General features: G+C 33.4%; 1 protein-coding gene and 1 long non-coding RNA gene across 4 annotated transcripts; one reads left to right on the top strand and one right to left on the bottom strand.

Annotated features, from left to right (window-relative positions):
- Positions 1-822: 822 nt before the first annotated feature.
- LOC146948692 (callose synthase 1-like) lies at positions 823-26208 on the top strand. Of its 2 annotated transcripts, XM_085744887.1 has the most exons (44): positions 823-933; positions 1133-1200; positions 1577-1803; positions 2140-2240; positions 2489-2607; positions 2767-2860; positions 2973-3083; positions 3430-3546; positions 3624-3716; positions 3832-3923; positions 4071-4197; positions 4368-4505; positions 4618-4694; positions 4785-4884; positions 5453-5575; positions 5676-5793; positions 5990-6324; positions 6601-6653; positions 6744-6804; positions 7079-7160; positions 7242-7291; positions 7381-7467; positions 8185-8322; positions 8969-9063; positions 9562-9646; positions 9742-9902; positions 10210-10333; positions 10415-10512; positions 10596-10725; positions 10838-10989; positions 14182-14291; positions 14433-14552; positions 20770-20838; positions 20924-21113; positions 21199-21355; positions 22335-22454; positions 22537-22655; positions 22751-22834; positions 23226-23338; positions 23433-23662; positions 23738-24535; positions 24643-24693; positions 24821-25006; positions 25718-26208. In XM_085744887.1, the coding sequence occupies exons 3-44, from the start codon at positions 1617-1619 to the stop codon at positions 25958-25960; spliced, it is 5838 nt and encodes a 1945-aa protein (XP_085601013.1). In that variant the 5' UTR covers positions 823-933; positions 1133-1200; positions 1577-1616; the 3' UTR covers positions 25961-26208. The 2 variants fall into 2 exon arrangements, with proteins under 2 accessions (XP_085601013.1, XP_085601012.1); XM_085744886.1 differs by lacking the exon at positions 1133-1200.
- On the bottom strand, positions 15779-20442 carry LOC146948693 (uncharacterized). Of its 2 annotated transcripts, none has more exons than XR_015026949.1 (8): positions 20182-20442; positions 20055-20081; positions 19583-19660; positions 19126-19247; positions 18851-18875; positions 18090-18146; positions 17471-17584; positions 15779-16112 (listed from the first exon to the last, which is right to left on the bottom strand). It is a non-coding gene; the product is annotated as an uncharacterized LOC146948693 (long non-coding RNA). The 2 variants fall into 2 exon arrangements; XR_015026950.1 differs by having other exon boundaries at positions 19107-19247; positions 20182-20428.
- Positions 26209-27012: the final 804 nt, after the last annotated feature.

The raw sequence follows: 27012 nt of genomic DNA, 5'->3' as shown, positions 1-27012 counted from the left end.
TGTTGGTTCTTGGATCCATTCCGTGTTGACGGTTTATCCATACACCGCATGTTAGACATTTACCGGTGTTGTTTTTATTTCTTTGTATCACTCGATTGGATTGGCTTACACGTTGTGTGGATTGACTGAGTTATGTTTAAGTCCCCCTAGTTTTTTTTTTGTATTTATTTTTTATTTTTTTTAATAATATATTGAGCACCTGACATAAACTTAAATCTGCAAGATATTCCAACTTTTGTACTGTTTTCTATTTCTTTTTTATGTCAATAGACTTTTGCCTTATCTAAAAAAAACTCTCCCTAAAAATCGATGATTTAGAAGAACTCAAGGCATTTTTTTTAATAAAACAATTATTAATCAAATTTTATTATTTTTCACCACACTTCATATTAGTGTGGTCAATTCTCTTAAAAATTATTGAGTTAACACAAAAAATAATACTCTTTCTTGAATGAAATATAAGTAAAAAATTAATTAAAAAATTCAAACGTATTTAGGTTATAACTTGTTGGAAATTCATTTGACATAAAGAATTAAAACATAAATTTTGTATTAAAAAATTAAGTTTTTAACATTTCAAGACATTCAATGCACACTTTCCAAATATAAAATTCTACATTTAGCTTTTAAACTTGTGCCTTAAGGACACAAGTTATAATTTCCCTTTTAACCAATATCTCTCTATAAAATGTTTCTTTGTGAAGAGGAAAGCTACGAGAGCCTCATGCAATTTGCCACATGTTATTCTCTAATTGGAGCAGAAACTTTACCCGCTTAAAAAACATTGATTTATAACAAGCATTAATGCACATGATTCAAGGCAAAGAATCTTCACTTTCATCACAGTTTCATCTCAGAGAGAGAGAGAGAGAGAAATCACACTCTCACTATTCACAACAACCATCACTGTTCCATTTTCTTATACAACACCTTGTAAGATTCATCTATTTTTTTTTCTTCATTTTTTCTTTCACTTTCTTATAAAGTACTATATTTTTTTCTTCTTTTTTTTTTATTTACACTTGGACTTTTGAAGACCTTTTTTGATTTTATTTTATAAAGTAGTGAACTTGATCCATACCCTTATCTTGATTCACATAAAAATTGAACCTTTTTGCTGTTTTGCTTAAAGGGTTGCTTAGGAAGAGTGAAGAACTGAAGATATTTTCTCGCTTGATTCATCTGCTTTTTCATTCAGATGTAAGCTTTTGAGCTTTGTTTGAACTAAAAGCGCTTTTTTTTAAGCTCAATTTAGGGGTTTCTTTCATGTTTTAGGGTTTTGATTGAATCAGGGTTTTGGAGAATTTGAGAATTTTCATTGTTTTTTCTTTGAATCAGTGAATTTTCATTGTTAAGCATAGTATAACCACACTCAATTTTACATCTTATGCTCATTTTTGCGTTTGGTTGATCTAATCTTAAGCTTAATCTCAGTATTTTAGTTGATTTTTGAACTCTAATTGAGTTGAATAACTGAGTTTTTTATGTGTTCCTATAATTGTCATATTATGATTTTATTGAATATATTTGATTTTATTTTAATATTTTTGTTGTTGATTTGTTGGTGTTGTAACAGGAAGAAGTGATATATTCTGTTGATTTGAGGGTTCAAGAAGATGTCCTATAGAAGGGGGTCTGAGCAGCAACCGCAGCGGCGGATACTGCGGACTCAGACTGCCGGGAATTTAGGAGCAGACCCGATTTTGGACAGTGAAGTCGTGCCATCTTCATTGGTTGAGATCGCACCTATTCTCCGTGTTGCTAATGAAGTCGAAGCAAGCAATAAAAGAGTGGCTTATCTCTGTGAGTTCATGTTTATAGCCTCTTTAAATATATAAATATAAATGCAAGGGTGAATTCTTTTTCCATTTAGATGTTCAAAATTCAAAGTCTATTATTGTTTAGAAGCTTTTGAGTTTTGGCTGGAAAATTTCTTGGTTTGTTGTCTTAACCGTAACTGTACTTGAATGCTACATTTTATTTGAAAAAATGCTCATAGTTATGAGCACAATACGGTTTTCTTAATTTGTTAATTTTTTTTTGTTTCTTAATATGATAAATGCTCATAATATGATAAATGCTTTACGAACTTTGATCCATGTATTCTTTGTCTAATGCACTCGGCTGGTTTGTAATTAGGTCGGTTTTATGCCTTTGAAAAAGCTCATAGACTAGATCCCACATCTAGTGGGCGTGGTGTTCGACAATTCAAAACAGCCCTTCTTCAACGTTTAGAAAGGGTAAACTTCTTATTTTATTTGTTTACAATTTCAACATTTGTTTTAGTTCTCATAAATTTTCGATCTTTTTAAGATATTTCCCTTGCATTTGTTTTTCTGAATATTAACGGCTTCTTTACTGTTCTCTTATTTGAGTAAGTACCAACAAAAGGAGAAAGAACAAATACTTACCGTGTTATTATATCATAGATTGGAATGTCTTTCTTTGGAAATCTGAATTTTCTGAAGTATTTTCCCATTCTTTGCAGGAGAATGACACCACTTTGGAGGGAAGAGCAAAGAGTGATGCTCGCGAAATGCAGAGCTTCTATCGACATTACTACCGAAAGTATATTGAAGCTTTACAGAATGCTGCTGATAAGGACCGGTGAGTTTATTATAATCTAAGCCGATCAATAATTTGGTCATTGACTCGACTTTAGCTCAGACATTATCTGCTAATTGTCCTAATTTCTGTTAATATGATTTGTATATTTTATCCATAAAAAAGGAAATACCGGCATTAACTTCATATGTTTTTTCCCAGTGCCCAGCTCACAAAAGCATATCAAACTGCTGCTGTTTTATTTGAGGTTCTGAAAGCAGTTAATCAAACAGAAGCTGTAGAAGTATCTGATGAGGTAAAATAAGTGTCATGCTACTTCAACTTTCTATTAGTAACTGAATGGAGTATACAAATAAATAGAATAATATTAAAAATCTTTTTTTTAACATTCCCATATTTTATTGTAGATCTTGGAAGTTCATACAAGGGTTGAAGAAAAGAAGCAATTATATGCACCCTATAATATTTTGCCCCTTGATCCAGAGAGTGGGAAAGAGGCTATAATGAGATATCCCGAGGTTTGTTCTCTTTTACTATGTTTTGATCCTATTTTCATTTATGTTACTACCTCTGTCCCTCTCCAAAAAAAAAGTTACTACCTCTGTCTCTTAATATATAGGACCCCATTGACTGAATCGCTGAGCTTAAAAAAGTTGGTAGTAGCATTAAATTTGTTGAAAGTTGGTATTGTTTTACAAGTTTAGTCTTCAGGAGAGAGAATTAGTTTATATTTTTAGTATTTATTACAGGTTGCAAAGTCTGGCATCAACTTATCATTACAACTTTTATCTGATGAAATAACTTATGTTAGAATTGCTTCCACAGTGTTGACTAGATTGCTTATATTTATTTATCGATTTACAGATTCAAGCTGCTTGCTCTGCACTGCGTAATACTAGGGGTTTGCCATGGCCGACGAATCACAGTAACAAAATTAATCAAGACATTCTGGATTGGCTTCAGCTGATGTTTGGTTTCCAGGTAGTGATCGGATTGATTTATAGCCACCATTTGGTTTTTATATTTCATTCTGAGATTATCTCCTTGTACCTATGCAGAAGGATAATGTGGAAAATCAAAGGGAGCATCTGATTCTTTTGCTTGCAAATGTACACATAAGACAATTTCCAAAACATGATCAACAACCCAAGGTTATTATTATTATTATCATTATTAATTTTTTTTGGTGAATGAGCTTTGACCCTTATTTCTGATTTAGACAGAGTAAATATATTGTTTCTTACAATCTGCACTTTTCCTATTTAGTTGGATGACCGTGCTTTAAATGAAGTGATGAAGAAACTCTTTAGAAGCTACAAAAAGTGGTGCAAGTATTTGGGTCGCAAAAGTAGCCTTTGGTGAGAGTTGCATGTCTTACTATAGTAATTACGTCAAATGCTTGTTTTGTGAAGTATTGAGTTGAAATTTATAGTTAGGCATATGCGGCTATTTTAAGAATTTGTAATACGCTCTTTTAAAGTTTATTCTTTTATGATGATATTTAGGTTGCCAACTATTCAGCAGGAAATGCAACAGCGCAAATTGTTATACATGGGTCTATATCTTCTTATATGGGGAGAAGCTGCAAATTTGAGATTTATGCCAGAATGCCTTTGTTATATCTACCATCATGTAAGTATTATATATTTTAAATGATTTATACAAACTCTTAGTTTTGGTATATTCTACACACTCTACGTAAGATATTTTTAATTACTTGCCATGTATGTTGTGCACTTGCACTCTGTAAATGTAAAATATGCTAACTGAATCTAAGCATCATTTTATCTTTACCTACCTAGATGGCATTTGAGTTGTATGGGATGTTAGCTGGGAATGTTAGTCCACTGACGGGTGAACCTGTAAAGCCTGCCTATGGTGGTGAAAAGGAGGCATTTCTGATGAAAGTAATAAAACCAATATATGATACAATATACAAGGTGTGCTTCTTTATTTATGAGCTGAAGAACTGTTTTTAATTTTCTTTCAACATTTTGCTTTCTATTTGTTCTATTAATAACATATGTTTTTTTTTTTTTTTTTGTATTGCAGGAAACTTTAAGGAGCAAAGGAGGAAAAGTAAAGCATTCTCATTGGAGAAACTATGACGATTTGAACGAATTTTTTTGGTATTTTATGCTTCTTTTTGATCTGCCTAATTTCCTTTATAACTTTTTTTTTATCATTAAAGAGATTATAAATTCGTTTCCAATTTGCAGGTCAGTCGATTGTTTCCGCCTAGGTTGGCCTATGCGTATTAATTCTGAGTTCTTCTCCGTGCCTTTGCCTCAATCGCAGCGTGGAAATAACAAAGAAGAGGTATGACATTTCTTATTAACAAATGACTGGAAATATAACTTAAAGGAAAACAGTAAATAATACCAACCCTAAGAGCATTGTATATTTATATGGAAAAAATGATCTACGCCAGTGAAAACTCTTGTATACTCTTTTCGCAGCATTGCTTCCATTCCATACAGGGTTTGACATATATTAATGAACTTTCTTAATATGAAGAAATAATGTGTACTGTTGAAATTACAAGAATTTAAATATAGAGGGTGGAGAAAGAGGATAAAATCTAACTACTGTGAAATTGATGTTTACTTGGTACTGTTATTGACAGGGTTTCAGTCTGGTACTTACTTTAGGGCTTGAACCTCATATATGCGATCTTCGTATATAGTAGAGCTGTTTTCCACCATATGTTTTTCATTGAAAGTGCTAACGACAACTCATATTCATGATCACATTTTTTACTTACATGTATTGTAATTATTTCCTTCTGAAATTCTTTTGTTCAATCCAAAGTCTGTCTTCAATATGAATGAAGCAATATCTCTCCATGATATTTCCCTAACAAATTGCAATTGATTTTGGAAAACAGGAAAGCAAATCTTATGACGACGAACGGTGGATGGGAAAAGTTAATTTTGTTGAGATCCGCTCCTTTTGGCATGTATTTAGAAGTTTTGACAGAATGTGGAGCTTTTATTTACTATGTTTACAGGTAATAGTTCTTATTTTGGTTTTTGATTCACATTCCCTACTAACTTCATCCTGCATCAATTCTGTTCAATAAATTGGACTGATTATGCTCTCTAATTAAGGCAATGGTGATCATTGCTTGGAATGACTCTGGAAGTTTAAGCAACATATTTGATGGTGATGTTTTCAAGAAAGTTCTCAGCATCTTCATTACTGCTGCAATATTGAAGCTTGCACAAGGTAAGATAAAACCAACACTTGTCTATTTTGCCGTGTGTGTGTCTTCTGTACTTAAGAAACAGAAAAAAAGCACCATACAACTCAATTTACTGCATCAAGATATGTGCCTTGATTTCCACTTTATATTTTAGTTTCTCATTTTAGCTGAAAAATATGTTGTTACTACTTGATTAAGATACCTTTTATACTTTTCCAGCCCTTCTTGACATAGTCCTGAGTTGGAAAGCAAGGAATGTCATGTCGCTTCATGTCAAGCTACGATATATATTTAAAGCTATTTCAGGTGCAGCGTGGGTTGTAATTTTACCAGTCACTTACGCTTTTAGTTGGAAAAATCCATCTGGTTTTGGACAAACCATAAAGAATTGGTTTGGCAATGGTTCGGGCTCTCCTTCTATCTTCATTTTGGCTGTTTTCATCTATTTATCTCCAAACATTCTCTCTGCAATTTTATTTCTCTTTCCATTCATTCGCCGCCATCTTGAGAGGTCGAACTATGGCCCTGTGAAGCTCATGATGTGGTGGTCCCAGGTAAGCTGATCCATATCTGGTCTGTGAATTTATATTTCTGTATTTTATAATGATAAAACTTTTTTCTTATTAACCAACAATTTTTTTATCATCTTTAAGAAATACTTGCAAGAAATTTAATTATTTTCGTTTTTTTTTAAATTATTTTTTTTGAAGAATTTTTGAAGATTATTAGAAGCTATTGGTGTAGTGGTTTAAAGAATATATATTTAGTTTTGATTCTTTATTTTTTTAATATATTGTTTATTTCATTCTTCTTTTTTCATCAATTTGAAGCCTCGGCTCTTTGTTGGAAGAGGAATGCAAGAGGGTCCACTTCAATTGTTCAAGTAAGAGAATCAAGTTAATTTCTTGAATCATCAGTAATCATATTCACTGGTCATCTCCGACTGTAAAATGGATTTGTCTTAATTTTCTAGGTACTCAACGTTTTGGGTTCTCCTAATTCTATCTAAATTAGCATTCAGTTACTACCTTGAGGTAAATATCTGATCCAGAAATATATCATTTTATTTACTGGTCATCTCCTACTGTAGAATGATTAGAAAATAAGTGTCTATATCAATATTAGTATGTGCATACGTGTATGATTCAGAAATATATATGCGTGCCTGTTTCTCTGAGCTTCTAAATGATCCAGGAGCTCATAAATTTAGAACTGTAGTTCTGTAGTTACAATGATGCAGAGCGTTTATATGGTGTCTATTATTCATGTGTTTGTTAATTCATACACTACGTTTTCTATAAACTGCAGATTAAGCCTCTTGTGGGCCCAACAAAAGCCATCATGCAGGCCCATGTGTCAGTTTATAGTTGGCATGAGTTCTTCCCTCATGGTAAAAACATTGAGAATAAATGAAAATGAATGAAGTTCATTTATGGAATCCTTCCTGATATCATGTTATTATTATGTGCAGCCAAAAACAATATCGGTGTAGTTATTGCTATATGGGCTCCTATCATGCTTGTAAGTCTATCTTTCTGTGGCATACCTTACTAATCATATTAAAGCCATTTCTATATAGTTGTGATAATCAATCAGATACTCCTGTGCAGGTCTACTTTATGGATACACAGATTTGGTATGCCATTTTCGCTACATTTGTAGGAGGCATATACGGTGCATTTCGTCGTTTGGGAGAGGTTTGTCTATTGTGTGTTGTTGTCAAACAGCCTTGTAATTTAGAAACTTTTGCATTCTCCATTATTGTATGTTCTCTCTGTGCTGTCGTATTTTGTTCATTATTTTACAAATTTAATCTTACTATCCTTTCCTTAGTGACACTACCTATTTTGTGAAGACTTTAAGTTTTTGATGTTTTATTTCTCGTTCTAGTGTTAAATTTTCCTTTAATTTTAAAATTTAATGTTATTTTACAACAAATCTGTTTATTATTCACTGTCGAAATAGGAATTTTCTTGACATAACTTATGCCAATATAGATAGTTTGTGTTCTATCTAATTTATCATCAACATTTTTAAACTTTCCTATTTAATTTGAATCTTGCCCCTACTAGTTATGATTATGGCTTGATCGCTGGCTAGCACTAAATCTGTTTTGGCAAATACGGCTGTGTTGTGACAGATGAGATAAGAAAACCTAAATTCAATATAGAATCTTTTAAGTAGAACCTTAATGTAACTGTTATATTAGAAGTTAAGAGATTATCAAGTTAATGTTCAATTTTGAATTCAATTCTCATTTACTTATGTTATTTCTGTTGTACCTGTATGCTACTGAGTCACAAACTTGTTATTTAAAATAAGCTAATGGAAGTCATCTGGGTTTTTATTGCTGAAGTGGCTGCAGATCTATGGATCTTATCATACTTAAGTCATTGTTTTCATTATAATTTCAGATTCGGACATTGGAGTTACTAAGGACTCGCTTTGATTCGATTCCGGGTGCATTTAATGCTCGCTTGATTCCCTTGGATCAGACGGAGAAGAAAAAGAAAAAGGGACTGAAGGCCACTTTTTCTCGTAGATTTGACCAGGTTTTGAAACTTTTCTTCATTATTAAAATCAGTATATGAATAAGCTTTAGCTTTTAAGTTTAATTGCTTTACTTTGTAATGATATTTCCTCTTAGAATTTGGATTGGACCTTAACGCAACCTTACAAAACTGACTTGTAAGATGAGGGTTGCCTTCCACCTATAATCACTTATGTTAGACCATATCACATCTAATTTAGGACTCTCAACACTAGTGTAAGATATCCTCACCTTTGGTGCCTCGTTGTATTAGTCTCTCGTCTATGAGGTGAGAGAATACAGTAAAGGGATTTGGCTTCATCACAAAATAAATAAGTATTTGCAATAAGATTAATGTGATATGTTAAGAATTAATTTGAAGACCTTGGAATGTTCACATTAATGATTTCCTATGCTTTGCAATCATCAGTATTGCTTATTAGATTAAAGTCTCCCATCAATTATGGAGGGACTCCCAACACATTTGATGTTTGGCGTTAATCATTATTTTTCAACGGTCTTTGATAAACATGCCTATTTTTCTCTCTGATCATTTTCTTTTGTTGTTCACTCTGTTGATATATTTTCTGATTGCATTTTCTTTTCCTTTTTAATGTATACTTCATTTGTCAACATATATTAACTTCTAAGAGAGTCGGTTGTTTCAGGTCTCCACCGATAAAGATATGGAAGCTGCAAGATTTGCACAACTATGGAACAAAATAATTACTAGCTTGAGGGAGGAGGATCTAATTGATAACAGGTAGTTAAATTTATTTTTTGAATGGCAAATTTTAGTAGTTAGATTAGTTTTTTCTCCTGCGTCCGGGTTTGAACCCAGGACCTCCAACTCTTTATCCCTTTGGCTCAAACCAGTTGAGCTACCCAACCCCCCCTGATAACAGGTAGTTAGTACTATGACTGAACTGTTCTTAATAGGGAAATGCTAACTTGTGCCCTTAAGGCACAAGTTTAGAAGCTAAATGTAGAAATATAATTTTGGAAATCGTGCGTTCAATGTCTCGAAAGTTTAAAAACTTATTTTTCCAATACAAAACTTATGTTTTAATTTTTTTTTTAGATCCTTAACTTGTGCCATTAGGGCACAAGTTAGCATGACCCTTCTAAATATTGTAATTCTTTGTCCAATGTCCACAGAGAACCGTAAATAATTAAAATATTGAGATTTTGTTGTGTTCTTGAAAGGTCTTGACTCTTTATGGTTTGTTGCTAAGAAATCTGACTGCAATGGAATATTTAGGGAAATGGACCTCATGCTTGTACCCTATATGGCTGATCTTTCACTGAACCTCATTCAGTGGCCTCCTTTCTTACTTGCCAGCAAGGTCCATCTATTTCTTCTGTTCAATTGTTTTGAGTTTGTACAAGAATAATCAATATCTTGCTCAAATTTATTCATATCTTTGGATTTGTTATGCAGATCCCAATAGCAGTGTCTATGGCCAAAGACAGTTTCGGGAAAGGTCAGGAGCTGGAAAAACGATTGTTAAGGGACAAGTACATGAAATCTGCTGTTCAAGAATGCTATACTTCTTTTAGAAATATTATTAACTTCTTGGTTCTTGGAGAACGGGAGAAAATGTAAGTTCATGTTTAGTGAGATACTGCACTGGACTCAAATACAAGCAAAAATGCAGTTAGATTTGGTGGCCCAAAATATAGGCAAAATCTAAATAACTTCACCTTTTTAATGCTATTAGTCTCAAAATATCCTTCAATAAAACAAGTTCTCATACAAAATTAAATGAAAAGAATGAGTAGTTTAGGAAATGCAATTATTTCTTAATCTGTGTGTAATTTTTTTTTTTTGTTGCTTAGTATACATCAAAAGAGAAGTTTGGTGTATTTCAGATACTGACATTTGTACGTTATTGTTTCATGAACTCAGAGTTATGCAGAATATTTTTCAAAGAGTTGACGATCTCATTGAAAGAGGAGAGCTGCTGAAGGATCTGGATCTTAGTGCTCTCCCTGATCTATATGACCGTTTTGTTAAACTGATTGAATGTTTGGTAATTTTTTTCTTGACGTAAATATTACATTTTGTGTTCAATCAAATTTGAAGTTTAACCCAATTTGTTTTGTTTTATCAGTTGAAAAACACACAGGAGGTTAAGGATCAAATTGTGATTCTCTTGCTTGACATGCTAGAGATTGTGACCAGAGACATAATGGATGGAGATGTTGAGGGGTAAGTCCACTGTGATATTGAGTGCCTCGCTATTTTGATTAGTTGTGATGATCATTTTTGACCCATTGTCATTTGCTTGTTAGTTTGCAAGATTCAAGTCATGGTGGGGCTTTGGGAAAAGATGAAAGGATGACGCCCCTTGATCAACAATATCAATTTCTTGGTAGACTTCAGTTTCCTGTCACAACAGATACTGAAGCTTGGTCAGAGAAAGTAAGTTTTAGACTTAAAGGTGTTTTTATGGCTGTGTTATTTTGTTACTATTTTGTATTTATATAAGATGATATATTTTTTTCGCTTAATTTATTTCATTTGATCTTCACAGTTAAAAAGACTTCAATTGCTGCTTACTGTCAAGGAGTCTGCTATGGATGTACCATCCAACTTGGATGCTAAGAGGCGTATAACTTTCTTCAGTAATTCATTGTTTATGAATATGCCGTCTGCTCCCAAAGTTCGAAATATGCTGTCCTTCTCGTAAGCCTGAATCATTTTATTTGCCTTCACCTATTTGAACATCAACTTGTGACACCGGCACACTCTCCAACACACTTTTTATAACATGCTCATGGGTCTTATTGTCTTAATGGGCAAGGGTGTTTGAAAAAAATGTTGGAAGTGTTAATGCTAATAATTTCAAATATTGTTTATAAAGGGTATTGATCTAGCTAGGTCATTTCTTTATGCTTAGAGTTAGCTTCAAAGCTCACACTTTTCTTCATATAATCTTACTTGAGGAGATTTTTAATGAAAATTCAATCTGAAAACAAATCTTCAAAATTACACAATCATCCGTACCTAAACTCTTCACAAGCATTGCATTATTTCATATAATATTATAGTTCAAACATCATGTGAACAAAATGAAATATATGATAAAATTAACAGTAAAATAAAGTAATCCACTTTAACTATTAATTTTTTTCCATTGTAAATTTAATATTGTCCGCAAAATCTGCCAGATCTACATCCAGTAATTAATAATAGTATTAACTTTCTTTTGTTTTTAAGATACTTGATAGTGTTAACTCAATAGTCCACAAAAGTGCAATTGTTGTGATGTACGATTTCTATTCAAGTTTGAGATTTTATCATTATTTTGGAAAATGTGAAAGTAGTGGTATCTAATTCATCCTTTAATAATAGTGGTATCAAAAAAAATTCATCCTTTAAAAATTTCTAAACCAAAATGAGAAGTCCGTATGACCCATTTATTAAGTTTTTATATTGGGCCTAACTTATCCTTAAAAAACGGCTTGTAAGGTTAAATGCACCAATCTTTATAAACTCTAGTTAGACCTCATCTTAAATCTATGTGGGTCTTGGTTTTTCCAATACACGCCACATCCAACATTATTGGATTTGGTGTGTAGATATAAATGATGGGTGGTCCGAATCCATGGCCTCCAATACCATATTATACACCAACTATATATATGCACACACACACACACACATTGAGTTATCAACAAATCTAAGAAAGTTAAACCCTACACGCCTCCGCTCAACTGGCCCAAAAAAGAAATTGAGACAAATTACAAAACAAGGAATGATTTGCTAGCAGTTCAATATTTAATATATCCCCATATGTTAGTAAAGGCTACTTATGAAATCAGTACAGAGGCAGAAACTACAAAAACAAAAGACCACAAAGCGCAGTTGGAGGAAGTCTTTGATCTGAAAGGTGCTCTTCCTAGCAATAAAAAGTCTCTTAATCCCTTTACTTGCATTTGCTGTTGACTTGTGTGCCTTTCTCTGTTAATATGCATATTTAGTACAAGTAGCACTTTCATCATCGGCCGCATGATTTTCTGTGGCTTTCTTCCCCACTGCAATTATTGGTTTTAAATCATGCTTTTCTTGTGTATAACTCCCATCTCTCACCACCCCATTTAGCTACGTTCAATCTTTGACAAACGGATTCTCCTTTGAGCAGTACGTTTCATCGAATTTGTTTTCAATTGTTCATCTTGTGCCTGTTGGGCCCTTCTTATGATTCCATTTTCGCCACTCAACTGTATTATTATAGTTCTTGGTTGCTCATATCCATTGAAGACAGAGTCCTTATTATAATAATGCAGTTATGATTTGCGAAACTAGAATCATAAGAAGAGCCCAACCGGCACAAGACAGACAATTGAAAACAAATTTGATGCAAGATACTGCTCAAAGGAGAATCTGTTTGTCAATGATTGAACGTAGCTCAAACGGGGTGGTGAAAATGGGAGTTGTACACAAGAAAAGCATTATTTAAAACCAATAAATGCAGCGGGGAAGAGAGCCGCAGAAAATCATGCTGCCGATGATGCAAGTGCTACTCGTACTAATCATGCATATAAACAGAGGAAGGCACACAAGTCAATTGCAAATGCAAGCAGGGGATTAAGAGACTTTTTATTGCTAGGAAGAGCACCTTTCAGATCAAAAACTTCCTCCAACTGCGCTTTGTGCTCTTTTATTTTTGTAGTTTCTGCCTCTGTACTGGTTTCATTAGTAGCCTTTACTAACCTATGGGGATATATTAAATTTTGAACTGCTAGCAAATCATTCCTTTGTTTGAAATTTGTCTCTATTTTTTGGGCCAGTTAAGGGGAGGCGTGTAGGGTATAACTTTCTAAGATTCGTTGATAACTCAATATATGTGTGTGTGCATGCATACATGTAGTTGCTGTATAATATGGTATCAAAGCCTATCCATTCGGCCACCCACCATTTATATCCACACCAAGCCCAATAGTGCTGGGTGTGAGGAGTGAATTGAAAAAACGATGTTCCACATAGATTAAAGATGAGGCCCCTACAGTTCAAAAGAGAGGCACACCTCACCTTACAAGCCGGTTTTGTAAGCGTTGATATTTGTAAATATAGTGTAGAATATTCTAGAATAGCATATTCTGTTGATTTTTCCTTAGCATATTCTGTTGTAATTAAATGTCTTTATTGTATTATTGCCTATATAGTAAAATCTCTGTGTTGCGGCCTAGACACACAGTTCAATCATATATCTCATTTTCTCTCGTATTCAACATGTTATCCAGATCCTTTTGAGAGGCAACCCTAAACCGTGATTGCCCGGTGGACCACTGTCCTCCGGTGAGATTTTTTTCCGGCCAACCGTGTTTCAACTCCGGTTTGCCCCTCCTCCACTGCCGGGACACTTTTTGGCATCTAGTTTCATCACTTTCTGTCACAAATCACCACTGTCGCCGCCCGTTCAGGCGACCTTTTTGGAAACCGACCACACCATTCGAATCGGAATCCCCAATCCGGTCAGTCCCTGAAAGCACCGCCCTAGATACGACGTCACGCGCCCACACGTGCCACCTTTCTCTCCAGCGCTCAAACCCACGTGCCACTGTATTATTGCCTTTATAATATAATCTCCGCGGTGTGGCCTGGACATGCGGTTCAATCATATGTCTCTCATTTCTCTGGTATTTAACAGTAATAAAAACTTAATAGCTCTGATACCATATTAAGTTTTTAAGTTGGGTCTAACTCATCCTTACAAAACCGGCTTGTAAGGTGAGGTGTGCCTCTCTTTATTAACTCTAGTCAGGCCTCATCTTCAATCTATGCGGGACTTGGTTTTTCCAATGCTATTATACATGTACTATACAAAATTTCCATCTAAAGCATTGTAGTGACATTATATATCTTTGTTTGTAGTGTCTTGACGCCATACTTTGATGAGCCGGTTCTTTTCTCCCTAGAGCATCTGGAAGAACCAAATGAAGATGGAGTCTCGATCCTCTTTTACTTGCAAAAGATATTTCCAGGTTTCCACATTTTCTCTAGATATATTTGTAAAAGCACTGCTTGACCTAAAAAAGCTTTAGTTTTTATTTTTAAGAGTCCAGGAGTGGTTATTATATGTTTAACTACACTTTTGCTTTTGATCTGATCATGAATTTCTCCAGATGAATGGAAAAACTTCCTTCAACGTTTTGATTTTAAGAGTGAAGAGAAAATCAAAGGAGAGTCAGAAGAAGAACTCCGTTTATGGGCATCATACAGAGGCCAAACATTGACCAAAACTGGTACAAATTGCTTCCTCGCCCTTTGACAATATTCCTACATGTTAGATATGTAATTTTACTAGTATTTACACCCGTGCAACGCACGGGAAGAAAATTAATTATGAGAAAATTAATTATAAATATACATATTTTTATATACTTATAGTTTGTTATACCTAATATGAAATACATTTAATATTGATTAACATATATGTATTTATCAAAATTCACTATTATTTGTTAATCCAACAAACAAATTTTTTAACTCATTTTATTTTCAAGCCATAAGTATATCTTACAGGCCCCGTGTTTTTGGAGTGCGGATTGAGTTGTGTATGAATTGTTTCTAAATCCTCTTAATTTTTGATGAGATAATTGTTCACTTAAAGATATATCCTCCTGACCTCCGCTTAACCACATGTATTTTCTTTATAAAGTCCCTACAAATTTAATAGCCACGTGTAAAGATTTGACTTGATTGATATGTATTATATCTATTTTTTAAAATAATGTATTATATCTGCTCATTTAGTAAATATTTGACTTGTATTATATCTACTTATCTAGTCGCTACCCAAAAAAAATACTACACTACCAATTCTACGATCAAAGCATTACCCTTGAAGTGGCTAAACTACCTCCAATGCAATTCAAAAGTTGAATATTCACATGTCAAATCATGTAGTGTTGTGAATCAACCAAATGGTTGAAGTTTAAAAAATGAGACGCTTAATATTTAAAATTCATCAATATAAATAATAAAGAAATAATGAAGTTGAAAACAATTGCAAAATGAATCAGCGTCATGCTTACACCAAGTATTGCAACAAAAGTGTTATCGAATGATGCGACACAACCAAATAACATAAGGCAAGAGTTAGAGATGCACTTGTAGATTTAAGTACAATACATGCCCACATGAGAATATAACTCCAGATAACAAAAGAAAAAAAAATCAGGTACATTGCTTTCCTTGTGTATAAAAAGTTAAAAAAACCACCACCAGATCTTGCATAATTCCAACTGATCAACCACATATTCAAATTATAAAAAAATGCTTTCATTTATGCCAAAATGGCCTTGTGTGTTGGGAGGAAGAAACAATATAATTTTGGTCTGGTTGGTGTATGGTTTGTGTTTAGTTGTATGATTGTGAAAGTTAAATTTGACTACAATTGTACTTTCAAGATTTTATGATTAATAAGTGGATAGTTTGAGGAAGTTTCATGCTTTTGTTACTAAAAGTATGAGCTAAATTAGTCTGTTATTAAGATATAAACATGTATACATTCACAAATATATTACAGTCTCATCATGAGTAATACTAAATACACGTTAAAATCATTCAAATGTCATATATTTAAGCTAGTAATGTATCTTCAAAAACGCTTGTGATTGCTTCTGAAAGCGAGAACCATTGGCATAGAATCATCAGCAGACCAAACAAAGATACGATAAAGTTGCTGCTAACTCTTAAGCCTTTGAAGTGCGTTGAAAAATCCATCACTTGGTGACAATCCACCCATCCCAACACTAATGAAGCTCACTAAAACCTTCTTACCATTGTAGTTTGAACCTTGCCTGTGGAAGTTATCAATAAATCATAACGCTATTGTACGTTTATCATATGCATAAAATTGAAAATTAACATAATCTATGAGATGCACACAACTCTTCCTTAAGCCCAAATAGTGACTCAGAACTTGATCGCATCAAAAGAAGCAAAAGTTATTTAAGAATTTTGATTAGCCCTCCAATGCATTAAGAGGTTTGTGGGCCTGATTTGAAGTGCTCATAGTTTCAATTATATTTAGTGTGGCTCATACGAAAGCTAGAACATATGGGAAGCTCGTTTGAAATGCATATAGTTGAAGACTGCATGGGGAAAAAATCCTTATAAAATTGGTATCTCAAAATGTACTTCAATGATTGTCCAAAAATGAAATGAAGAAAACAACATATGGCAATAGATCAAAATGTACTTCAATTATAGTGAATATTGAATAAAAGGAGTAGTTAACTGTCAATAGAAGAGTGTGGCGAGAAAAAATAGTAGAAAGATGGGGAAACTTGATCCGATTTGAATTTGAATTGTGGGGGTGAGGAATCTTTCACGGAAAAGTATATGAGGTTCAGGAACCATACAACCTGTTTTTGTCATACAGCTTTGAAGGAGTGTATAGAGAAAGATTCCTGAATAAAAGTAGCAGTAGCTAAAAATGTGTACTTTATTGTTTTTGTGAGTTAATAGGTGGATGCCTTTAAAATCTGACACATGTTTAGATTAAATAAACATTTTAAACATGATGCATAAAAAGTATGATATAACAATTAGCAAATAACTTAAGTAAGTTTGAAAAGGTAAAAATTCAAAATGGGAGAGACATATGGCTTAAGAGATTCAAATTTTGAAAAGTAGACAGAGTGGGGAACTTAATTAAGTTTGGCTATAAATTGCAGCAAAGTAAAACCTGCTTTTGTAGTTGTGTAACATTAGAAGCTTTGAAGGAGTGTGGAATAAGATTCTTGAAAAAATAGCACAAATATAGGATGTATGGAGAAGATGCTTTCTGATTAAGTCAACTTATGTCTAAATTGGGTTAAATAGTTTGGGTTGTAAGCAAATAAATTGGGGTCAAACTTGCAAAAAAGAATTAATTCTGATCAATCACAGAATGTCAAAATTCATGAAGCCAAGAATAGTATAGTAAACATGGCCTAAAATTATCAACAAAAAATGAAAACAAACCACAAGAAGAACTGCTCATTACTTAGTCTGCTACTATACTATCTATTAATGGATTCCATACAATACACAATTTGCTTGTGTTTCTCTTTTTATACATAGATGACATCACAAAGCACAATTAATAGCATATACTATTGACTACACAAGAGAGGTCACATAATTCCCTAATATGAAGTTTTAAATGCAATACCTGCAATTGAACCAAAAGCTTCGGTAGCATCATCGCTAACCATTGGATTATAGTAGCATCATCTCTAAGTATATTGGATAGAGCAGCTGAAGCAGCTTTGTCTTGCAATTGGCCCTAAACATACGGAACATAAAATTACAACAAACATTGATATTAATTAACTCTGAGTGGAACAGGTGTACTCAAACTTACGCAGCACCATTAAAACAGACATAACATTATTACCTAAATAACTTGTTGAATTATTGTATTATTAAACTACTGAAGAACAACAGACTTCTTTTGTTTTTCTTGTTTAAAACAATTGGCTTCTTTTGACATGACAATTACATGTTTATTCTACTCCAAGAAATATAATATAATGGCTCAACATTTAAAAGTATGAACAATACTTAAACTTTAAAGTGCTTAATTTTTAAAAAGGGCCAGCATATATCCCCATGGAACCCTCTAGATTAACCTGATGTTTTCTCATGCAAAGTGCACATCTTATGACTTATGTGCAATTCATACAAACCTTACAGCATCTTGTTCATATATTAATTAATAAAACCATCTACCATACAATGATAATGAATCAAACAAACCTAAAGTGAGGGACTTTTCATGAGAAATATACCTCTTGGAAGAAAAATAACTCTTCTGGTCCACTAACTCAAAATGGCAAAGAGTAAATCTGTACAAAATATTTCAGCTAACAATAAGTACAAAGACATGGACTTTTCATGAAATTACTTGTAGAAGAATATAATAGCTAATAAAAATCTAATAAAAATATCAACAATGAAGAAACTATAATCTTAACCAAGCAAGCAAAATGATTATGCGACAAAAACAATCTTCCGATGTCAAATTAGAAACACATGCATTATTCAACACTAAAAAGACATATAAATATGTTTAAAATATGTGATTAATTTTTTAACACAGAAAATATGTCAACAGAAAGTCACTAATAAGTTAAAAATTTCACACTAATGTCGCATGGACCAACAAAGCATCTTGGGTTTGACTTTGAAGATAAGAACCGAATATTGCAGATGGGTTTAAAAACCCTTTTTTTTGTAGAAAGATGGTTCTTTTTAAAAAGTGTTAACCTATAAGTGGCATCAAAAAAACATCTTTCAGGAAGTCTATTTCTGACATCTAAATTATGGAAAGAAAATAATGCAGTAGATGCAGAACAACACAAAACAATCATGTTAAGTTTTAGTCTTAACTTCACATTTGGATACACTAAAATGTAAATTCCAAACAAAACTATAAAATCATATTTAAGCAAAAGTGACAGCAAAATGATTTTTTAAAAAGAATCTAAATTAAGTTAGATTAGAGCCAAAAATAAAATAGGAGTATCACTATTGATTAGAGGAAAAATACCTTTGGTTGGATTGGTATCAACTACCTGAAAAGTACAAAGCAACATAGCATTATTGGTAGCAGAAGCAAATCAAACAAATAAAGAACCCAAGAAAGTTTAATCATCACTATAATCATCTTAGTTCATCTACTTGTAAAATAAGAAGTTTACAAACAGTGAATCTTAAGAAACACCTACTTGTAAAATAAGAAACACCATAAAAAATAGATGAGAACAATAAGAAGAAAGCCTTTAAAACTACAACAAAGTAAGTACAGTTTTCGCTGGGCCTTACCATGAATGGCAAAATTCTAAAGGACAGCCGCTCTTAGTTCATCTGGCTCCATCCGTGATACCATTTTCGGCCACAAGAGAATTCTTTTACTACTGTGCTCTTATTTCTTCTTCCATGATGTGCTGAAAATAAAATAAAATAAAATAAAATAAGGTGAGATGGTGGAAATGGTGGAAACACAGAGCATAGAGAGATCAGTGCATAATGTGAAAATATACAAAAATTGGAGATTCTGTGCACAACAATAAAAAAAAGATTATTTTTAGGGAACAAAAAAATGAATCTTGTGCTTGACTCTAAATAAATGAACCAGCATATTGCATACATAATGAGCTAGTAAAATAAAGTTATATAGTATTGTAAAAAACACCATTAAAATCATTAAAGAGTCACACCTAAGATCATCTACAAAGAAACAAAATGCAATAAAATAAACCAAAAAACAGTAGAAGCTCACCTGGATATGTAAGTAGCCCTCATAACACATCCCACTCATATAATCTTGCAACCTTCATTCAGACACTTTTACAAACACCTTGTGGGTTGAAGAAATCAGCAGCAGTGCATTTAAAAAATTGAAATAACTAATTAAAATCTTGATTCAATACTACCAAAATTCGATAACCAAATAACATGAAGAACTTTACTTGAAAGTATAATCCAAATTAATGGAAACTGAAATTGGGGTTTCTTTTGAGGAAATTCTACCACCAACTAATACAACAACTCAGTTCTCGTATTGGTTCAAAATCAAAAGAAAAAATTGAGGTTTCAGCAAAAGCATCAAAACAACCGTGAATGTGAACAAACAATTGAACATTCAACAAAAGAATAATAATAATATGGAATCAATTCATGAAATAAGAGATGGAAAGCAAGATGAAAACTCTTAGCACATTTTTAACTTATAAAGAGATGAACGAATTTACCTTATCATAGCTACTGATTGTACATTGCTGTCAAAAACATTCAAAATATGAAAAATGAGAAAAACCCAAGCAATAATTTGAACAATAAAAAAACAACGAAATTAAAAAATGAGAGAGAGTCACTTACCCTTAAAGATCAAATCTGGTGTTGTAGATCCCTGTTGTACAATGGTTGAACCAAAAAATCTGAGGAAAAATAAAGAAGAATGAAGAACTCAGTAGTGAAAGAAGAACTCCATGTTTATGTTTATGTTGATGAGGAAAAAGGGTTTGAAAAAGAAGGAGAAGAAGAAACAATGAAAGGGAAGAATAAAGAAAACGAAGAGAGAAGAAGCGGGTTTGAGATTATGAGAGAGAAAAAGAAATTTGCACTTAGTGTGAGAAAGTGGGTATATGAGGTATGACAGTATGAGTTTTGAGGAAGTGAGTAGATATTTTTTCTAAAATTGTGGATTTGAGTGCATCTTCTTTGTATTTTAGTGGGGATTTGAATTTCAAAAGAATGAGTTTGCCGCCTAAGCCATGAGAGCTAAATTTGGCTAAAAGAGTGTACCTTGTAGTTTTTGTGATGTATAGGTGGATGACTTAAAAAATTGACACTTGTCAAAACATACCTAAAAGAGACCTTCTAATAGTCTAATATTAAGATGTTATATTCTGCATTGTATATTTACGGGTGTCTTCTGCATTTTCACTTAATTCTCACAAAATGAAGTTCGAGGAATGATGTATTTCCGACAAGCATTGGAACTACAGGCTTTTCTTGATATGGCGAAGGATGAAGGTACGTGGAGAAATATTCATTGAAGGAGAGTGGGGGGCATTACCTTATTATACAACTTAACTTAATATTTTCATTTCATAAACAGAATTAATGAAAGGTTACAAGGCGGCAGAACTAGAGAGTAAGGAAAATCCAACCAGTGAGCGGTCGTTGTGGACACAATGTCAATCATTAGCCGACATGAAGTTCACATATGTAGTGTCATGTCAACAATATAGTATTCACAAGCGATCTGGTGATTCTAGGGCCAAAGAAATTTTAAAGCTCATGACTAAGTAAGTCTCTCAAGTTAACCTTGTTATTTGTTATTGATTATGCAAACACTATCCTGTTACATTTGGTACTAATGTACAATTGCAGGTATCCATCTCTCCGAGTTGCTTATATTGATGAGGTTGAAGAGCCTAGCAAAGATTCTTCCCGAAAGATAGACAAGGTTTATTATTCAGCACTAGCCAAAGCTGCTTTACCAACCAAATCAATTGATTCATCTGAAGCAGTTCAAAATTTAGATCAGGTATTGTCCTAAAGACCATTCCTGAAATTATGATTAACGAAGTCAATAAATTGCAATTGATGAAAATTACGCATATAATTATACATTAAAACCGAATAAACCATCAATTTAGTCCCTAAAGTATATAAAAATAATTAGTCCCTACAGTATATGCAATGTGTCAATTTACTCTCTAAAGTATTTGAGACCCTAAAGTATCTTAATATCAGGGGCTAAATTATACATTAAAACCAAATAAACCATCAATTAATCCTTAAAGTTTCGATCTCTCCCCAATTTAGTCCCTAAAGTATATGCAATCCATCAATTTAGTAACTAAAGTATTTGAAACCCTAAAGTATCTTAATATCATGGACTAAATTGATGGATTTTATATACTTCATGGAGGATTTATTATATTTTATATACTTTAGGGACTAAATAGGAGAGAGAGTGATACTGTAGAGACTAAATTGATGGTTTATTCCATTAAAACCTACTTTTTAAATCTTTAGTACTAAATAAAAGATCCAAATTGATGTAGGCACACATATGAGTGTATGCAATTTCATCAACATAATCATCTGGCTTCATAAACAGTCTGAGCATATTTCCTGTTAAGAGGAAAAATATAATCAGAAGTTGTTTTTCCTCTAGTTTTTTAATTAATTATTATGGAAAATGATCAAACATATTCTTGGTCAGATTTTTCTTAAATTTATTTTTTATTGCAGTAATGAAGATGAAATATTGAGGGGTAACCTTGGCGCAACTGGTAAAGTTGTTGTCATGTGACTGTAAGGTCACGGGTTCAAGTCCTGGAAACAGCCTCTTGTGTAAAAACAGGGTAAGGCTGCGTACAATACACCAAATGGTGGGACCCCTTCCCGGACCCTGCGTATGCGGGAGCTTCAGTGCACCGGGTTGCCCTTTTTAATGAAGATGAAATATTCAAATTAGGCGATGATTTCCAATTTTTCATTTGGTTATTTTGGTGTAGGTAATTTACAGAATAAAGCTTCCTGGGCCTGCAATATTGGGTGAGGGGAAGCCAGAAAATCAAAATCATGCCATCATTTTCACAAGAGGCGAAGGCTTGCAAACAATTGATATGAATCAGGTATCACATTATTTATATATGGAAGAAAGAAGAGAAGTCCAGCTTATGAAAAAATTACGATAGCTAAGCATTTGTGTAACAGGATAACTATATGGAAGAAGCTTTCAAAATGAGGAATTTGCTGCAAGAATTTCTTAAGAAACACGGTGGCCCCAGATATCCAACTATACTTGGACTCAGAGAGCATATTTTTACTGGCAGGTATGATCTATTGTATCAATTTCTGTGTTTTCTGATATAAGCTAAAATCTACAAATACACACTGTTAATTTTCATATTCCTTATGTTTCTTGCAGTGTTTCATCGCTTGCATGGTTTATGTCCAATCAGGAAACCAGTTTTGTGACAATTGGACAGAGATTGTTGGCTAACCCCTTGAAGTAAGTCTCTATTTTCTTTAACAATTGGATGCTCACAATGATGCCTGATGCAAAATTTTAACCAACACTCCTATTCATGCTAATAATCTAGGTTTTAAGACAAATAGTTCAAATCATCACAGTAATAGTACAATGACAATAATAATACAAGTATTTAGTTATTTATCAAACCAAATATGGCTAGTCATATCCCATGGTCATCTTCTTTTTTAGGTATTTTTCTAAAACATGAATATATAAAATGAAAAGAGTGATTATGCAAGTGGACTGTTTTACTGATCCATTTCTCAGCGAATTCTGTTTTTTGGTTTGAAACTTTCATCAATTTCTTGATCATAAAACAAGAGATGTTTTTGAAGTTCTTAGTAATGCTTTTGTGCTTTTCATTCAGGGTGAGGTTCCATTATGGCCACCCCGATGTATTTGATAGACTTTTCCACCTGACAAGAGGCGGTGTAAGCAAGGCTTCTAAGGTCGTCAACTTGAGCGAGGATATATTTGCAGGCATGTGCTTTATTATCTCTTTCTCTATGTGCATAACTCATTTCCATTTCTTTTATTAAAATATCATTAGCATAAGTTTCTCCATGAGCTGCAGGTTTCAATTCTACTTTACGTGAAGGAAATGTCACTCATCATGAGTACATACAAGTTGGTAAAGGAAGGGACGTCGGTCTTAACCAGATATCAATGTTTGAAGCAAAGATAGCTAATGGGAATGGTGAGCAGACAATGAGTAGGGACATATACAGGCTTGGACACCGATTTGATTTCTTCCGAATGTTATCTGTTTATTTCACCACTATTGGCTTCTATTTCAGTACCCTGGTATACTCGGAACCTTCCTTACTAGTGTTATCTATGATTATGATCTGTTATACATACTGACTTTGCTTTTAACAGCTGACAGTCCTCACAGTTTATGTATTCCTTTACGGCCGCCTCTATCTTTCCCTTAGTGGACTTGAAGAAGGGCTGAACAAACAAAGAGCTATTCGAGACAACAAAGCTCTTCAAGTAGCTCTTGCTTCTCAATCTGTTGTGCAAATCGGATTTTTGTTGGCCTTGCCTATGTTGATGGAAATTGGTTTGGAGAAGGGTTTTCGTGAGGCGTTTAGTGAATTTGTACTAATGCAAATACAGTTGGCTCCTGTATTTTTCACATTTTCTCTTGGAACGAAAACACACTATTATGGAAGGACATTGCTTCATGGAGGTGCGCAGTACAGAGGTACTGGTCGGGGTTTCGTGGTGTTCCATGCCAAGTTTGCTGATAATTATAGGCTCTATTCTCGGAGTCATTTTGTTAAAGGAATTGAACTGGTGATTCTTCTTGTGGTCTACCATATATTTGGCCATGCATACCGAGGAGTGGTTGCATATATTTTAATTACCTTAACCATATGGTTCATGGCAGGGACATGGCTCTTTGCTCCTTTCCTTTTCAATCCATCGGGATTTGAGTGGCAGAAAATACTTGATGATTGGACAGATTGGCATAAGTGGATAAGCAACCGCGGAGGTATCGGTGTACCTCCTGAAAAAAGTTGGGAATCCTGGTGGGAAAAAGAGCATGAGCATCTCGGGCATTCCGGAATGCGTGGTATTGCTACTGAGATAATACTGGCACTCCGATTTTTCATATATCAATATGGACTTGTATATCACCTTTCAATCACCGATTCACATCAAAGTGTTCTGGTAAGTGTTTTTCTCATATAGCTCTCCTTAGGATTGCTCCTTTGTCGTTTGTTCATGACCCTATTAACCTGGATATGAATTTAACTACAGTTACTATTGGATTACAGGTTTATGGTATTTCATGGATGATAATCTTTCTAATATTGGGTTTAATGAAGGTGAGAATTCAAATCATGAAAATCTCTCTCCTTTTGTCTTCCATCTGTTACACATCATTTTATACTTGAGTTCGTATGGTTTCGGAATAAATTAACCATTTCTATATTATCTGCTGCATTTTTGCAGGGTATATCTGTTGGCAGGCGCCGCCTCAGTGCAGATTTCCAGCTTGTATTTAGATTGATTGAGGGTTCTATTTTCATAACATTTCTTGCCATCCTCATAATATTAATAGCGGTCGCTAAGATGACAATTAAGGACATAATAATCTGCATTCTAGCAGTCATGCCAACAGGCTGGGGAATGCTGCAGGTCAGTAATTTATTTTTCTTTTCTTGCATTCTCTTTATGTTGCATCTGTCTTCTATCATATCCTCTAAAAAGCAAAACCTGGTTCTACAAAACTCCGGTCATGCAGGGTCCAGATGGTTCTGATCCATCTCGGATCTTTTTTGCCTTACCTTGTATTACAAGAGTCTGATTTCATGACTTGAACTTGTGACATTTAGTCACACTGCAGAAATTAAAGTGATATCAAATAGTTCTAGTCTCAAATAAGTTTACTGAGAAAGTTATGATAGACATTCGTTATGAGCAGTTTCCCTCCGCTAGCCTCTTTTCCAGGACACTTGTGAATAACCAACACTCACACACGACTAATGTAGTTTGGTCCAGTTTCAGACCAGTTCAGATCTCTCAAATATTTGAGTTTGAATCCCGCTGCCGATGTGAGTGCATCATTGGTGGATAATATGCTAGTATGTATGTCAGTGTTCACCGAGTCTTGAGGCTTTTCCTAACCCTCCTGGGACCCAACTCACCTAAACTTTTCTTTGCCAAAAGAAAAGTTAAACGCATGTGTTGATATACAAAGCTAATTTCAACTTACACGAGCAAGTTTTGATAAAAACTCGTAGTTGTTGCAATCTGGAAGATTATATTGCTATTTCTTGATTGACAAGTGCTTACTAAGAAGTTTGTAGCTCTTAACTAATTTTCTTTTCTCTTGTTTATTTTGTAAAGATTGCACAAGCTTGTAAGCCACTCATTGCTAAAACTGGACTTTGGGGCTCGGTTCGAGCACTTGCACGTGGATATGAAGTAATAATGGGTTTGCTACTCTTCACACCGGTAGCTTTCTTGGCATGGTTCCCATTTGTTTCAGAGTTTCAAACAAGAATGCTTTTCAACCAAGCTTTCAGTAGAGGTTTACAAATTTCTCGTATTCTTGGTGGACAGAAGAGGGATCGCACCAACAAAGAATGATTATAAACCAACAATCTATGTCCTGTTGTACATGATTTTTCAATTTGAATTGATCTACTATCATTATTAAAATTTTCAGTCACATGTTGTCACATTATTAGAAGAGTTTGATTTCAAAGGCTATTGTTGTTACCTTGATCAAATTCTATTTTTTAAACGTGACATGCATGATTTGGATGATAGTGAAAGCTATTAGAATGTTTGTATATAAGTATAATTATATTAATCACACCAGCCCGTTTTGTAAATGCTGTTGTACAACATATTCTTATGTGAGTATGTGATAATACATGCTCTAGTATCGATATCGATTAAAAGTTGGAAGTTTTGTTTAAGCACACCAAGGCTCTAATCTAATCTATGCTTTAGTCTCTTCTAGAAGCTTTGCCAACATTTTAATATAGATAACTTTTTTGTATTAAATAAATTTCATTGTTTCAATTTTCCTACTTTAATATTTTCCCCTTTAGTATCAATTTTTTTAGTATGTATTAAAAGAATCCCTTCTAGGAGGATTTGTGTAAATTTAAATGTTTGAATTTAGCTAATCATGACATCAATTTGCTTTCGATCCCCTCTCCTAAACATTCAATTTATTTAACATGCTTGCTAACGTTGATTAGTCAGAGTGGAAACCAAGAATATTAGATAAGAGAGCGCAGAGTTTTCAGGGAAATAAACATAATCCTATCTACACGCACATACAACAACATACATGCAGAAAGACGGACACACCGTTCTAACAGGCGCTTATTTGTATATAAAAAGAGATATCAATTTTCACATATATTTATTATGAGATAATAATTAAAAACCTATTTTTTAATAAATAATTGTTTTTCTATAAAAAGTTTTCACTTATCAAAATCAATTCATTTATTTACCGTAGATGAGATTATGTGCCAAAAATTGAGGATAGATTGAATTATTATTATTGTTATTATTATTATTATTATTGTTATTATTACAGTAGATAGATGAAATTGTTTTGAAGATTTATACAACCGAATGTAAGTGTGTCTTTCAGCCGCCAACAACTTTTTGCAAATCAT

Source organism: Medicago sativa, chromosome 2 (assembly GCF_051527215.1).
Source record: "Medicago sativa cultivar Bolivia chromosome 2, Bolivia_mono, whole genome shotgun sequence".
NCBI classification, from domain to species: domain Eukaryota; kingdom Viridiplantae; phylum Streptophyta; class Magnoliopsida; order Fabales; family Fabaceae; genus Medicago; species Medicago sativa.
The sequence above is the reverse complement of the archived record's forward strand: the minus strand, read 5'-3'. Positions and strand labels throughout refer to the sequence as shown.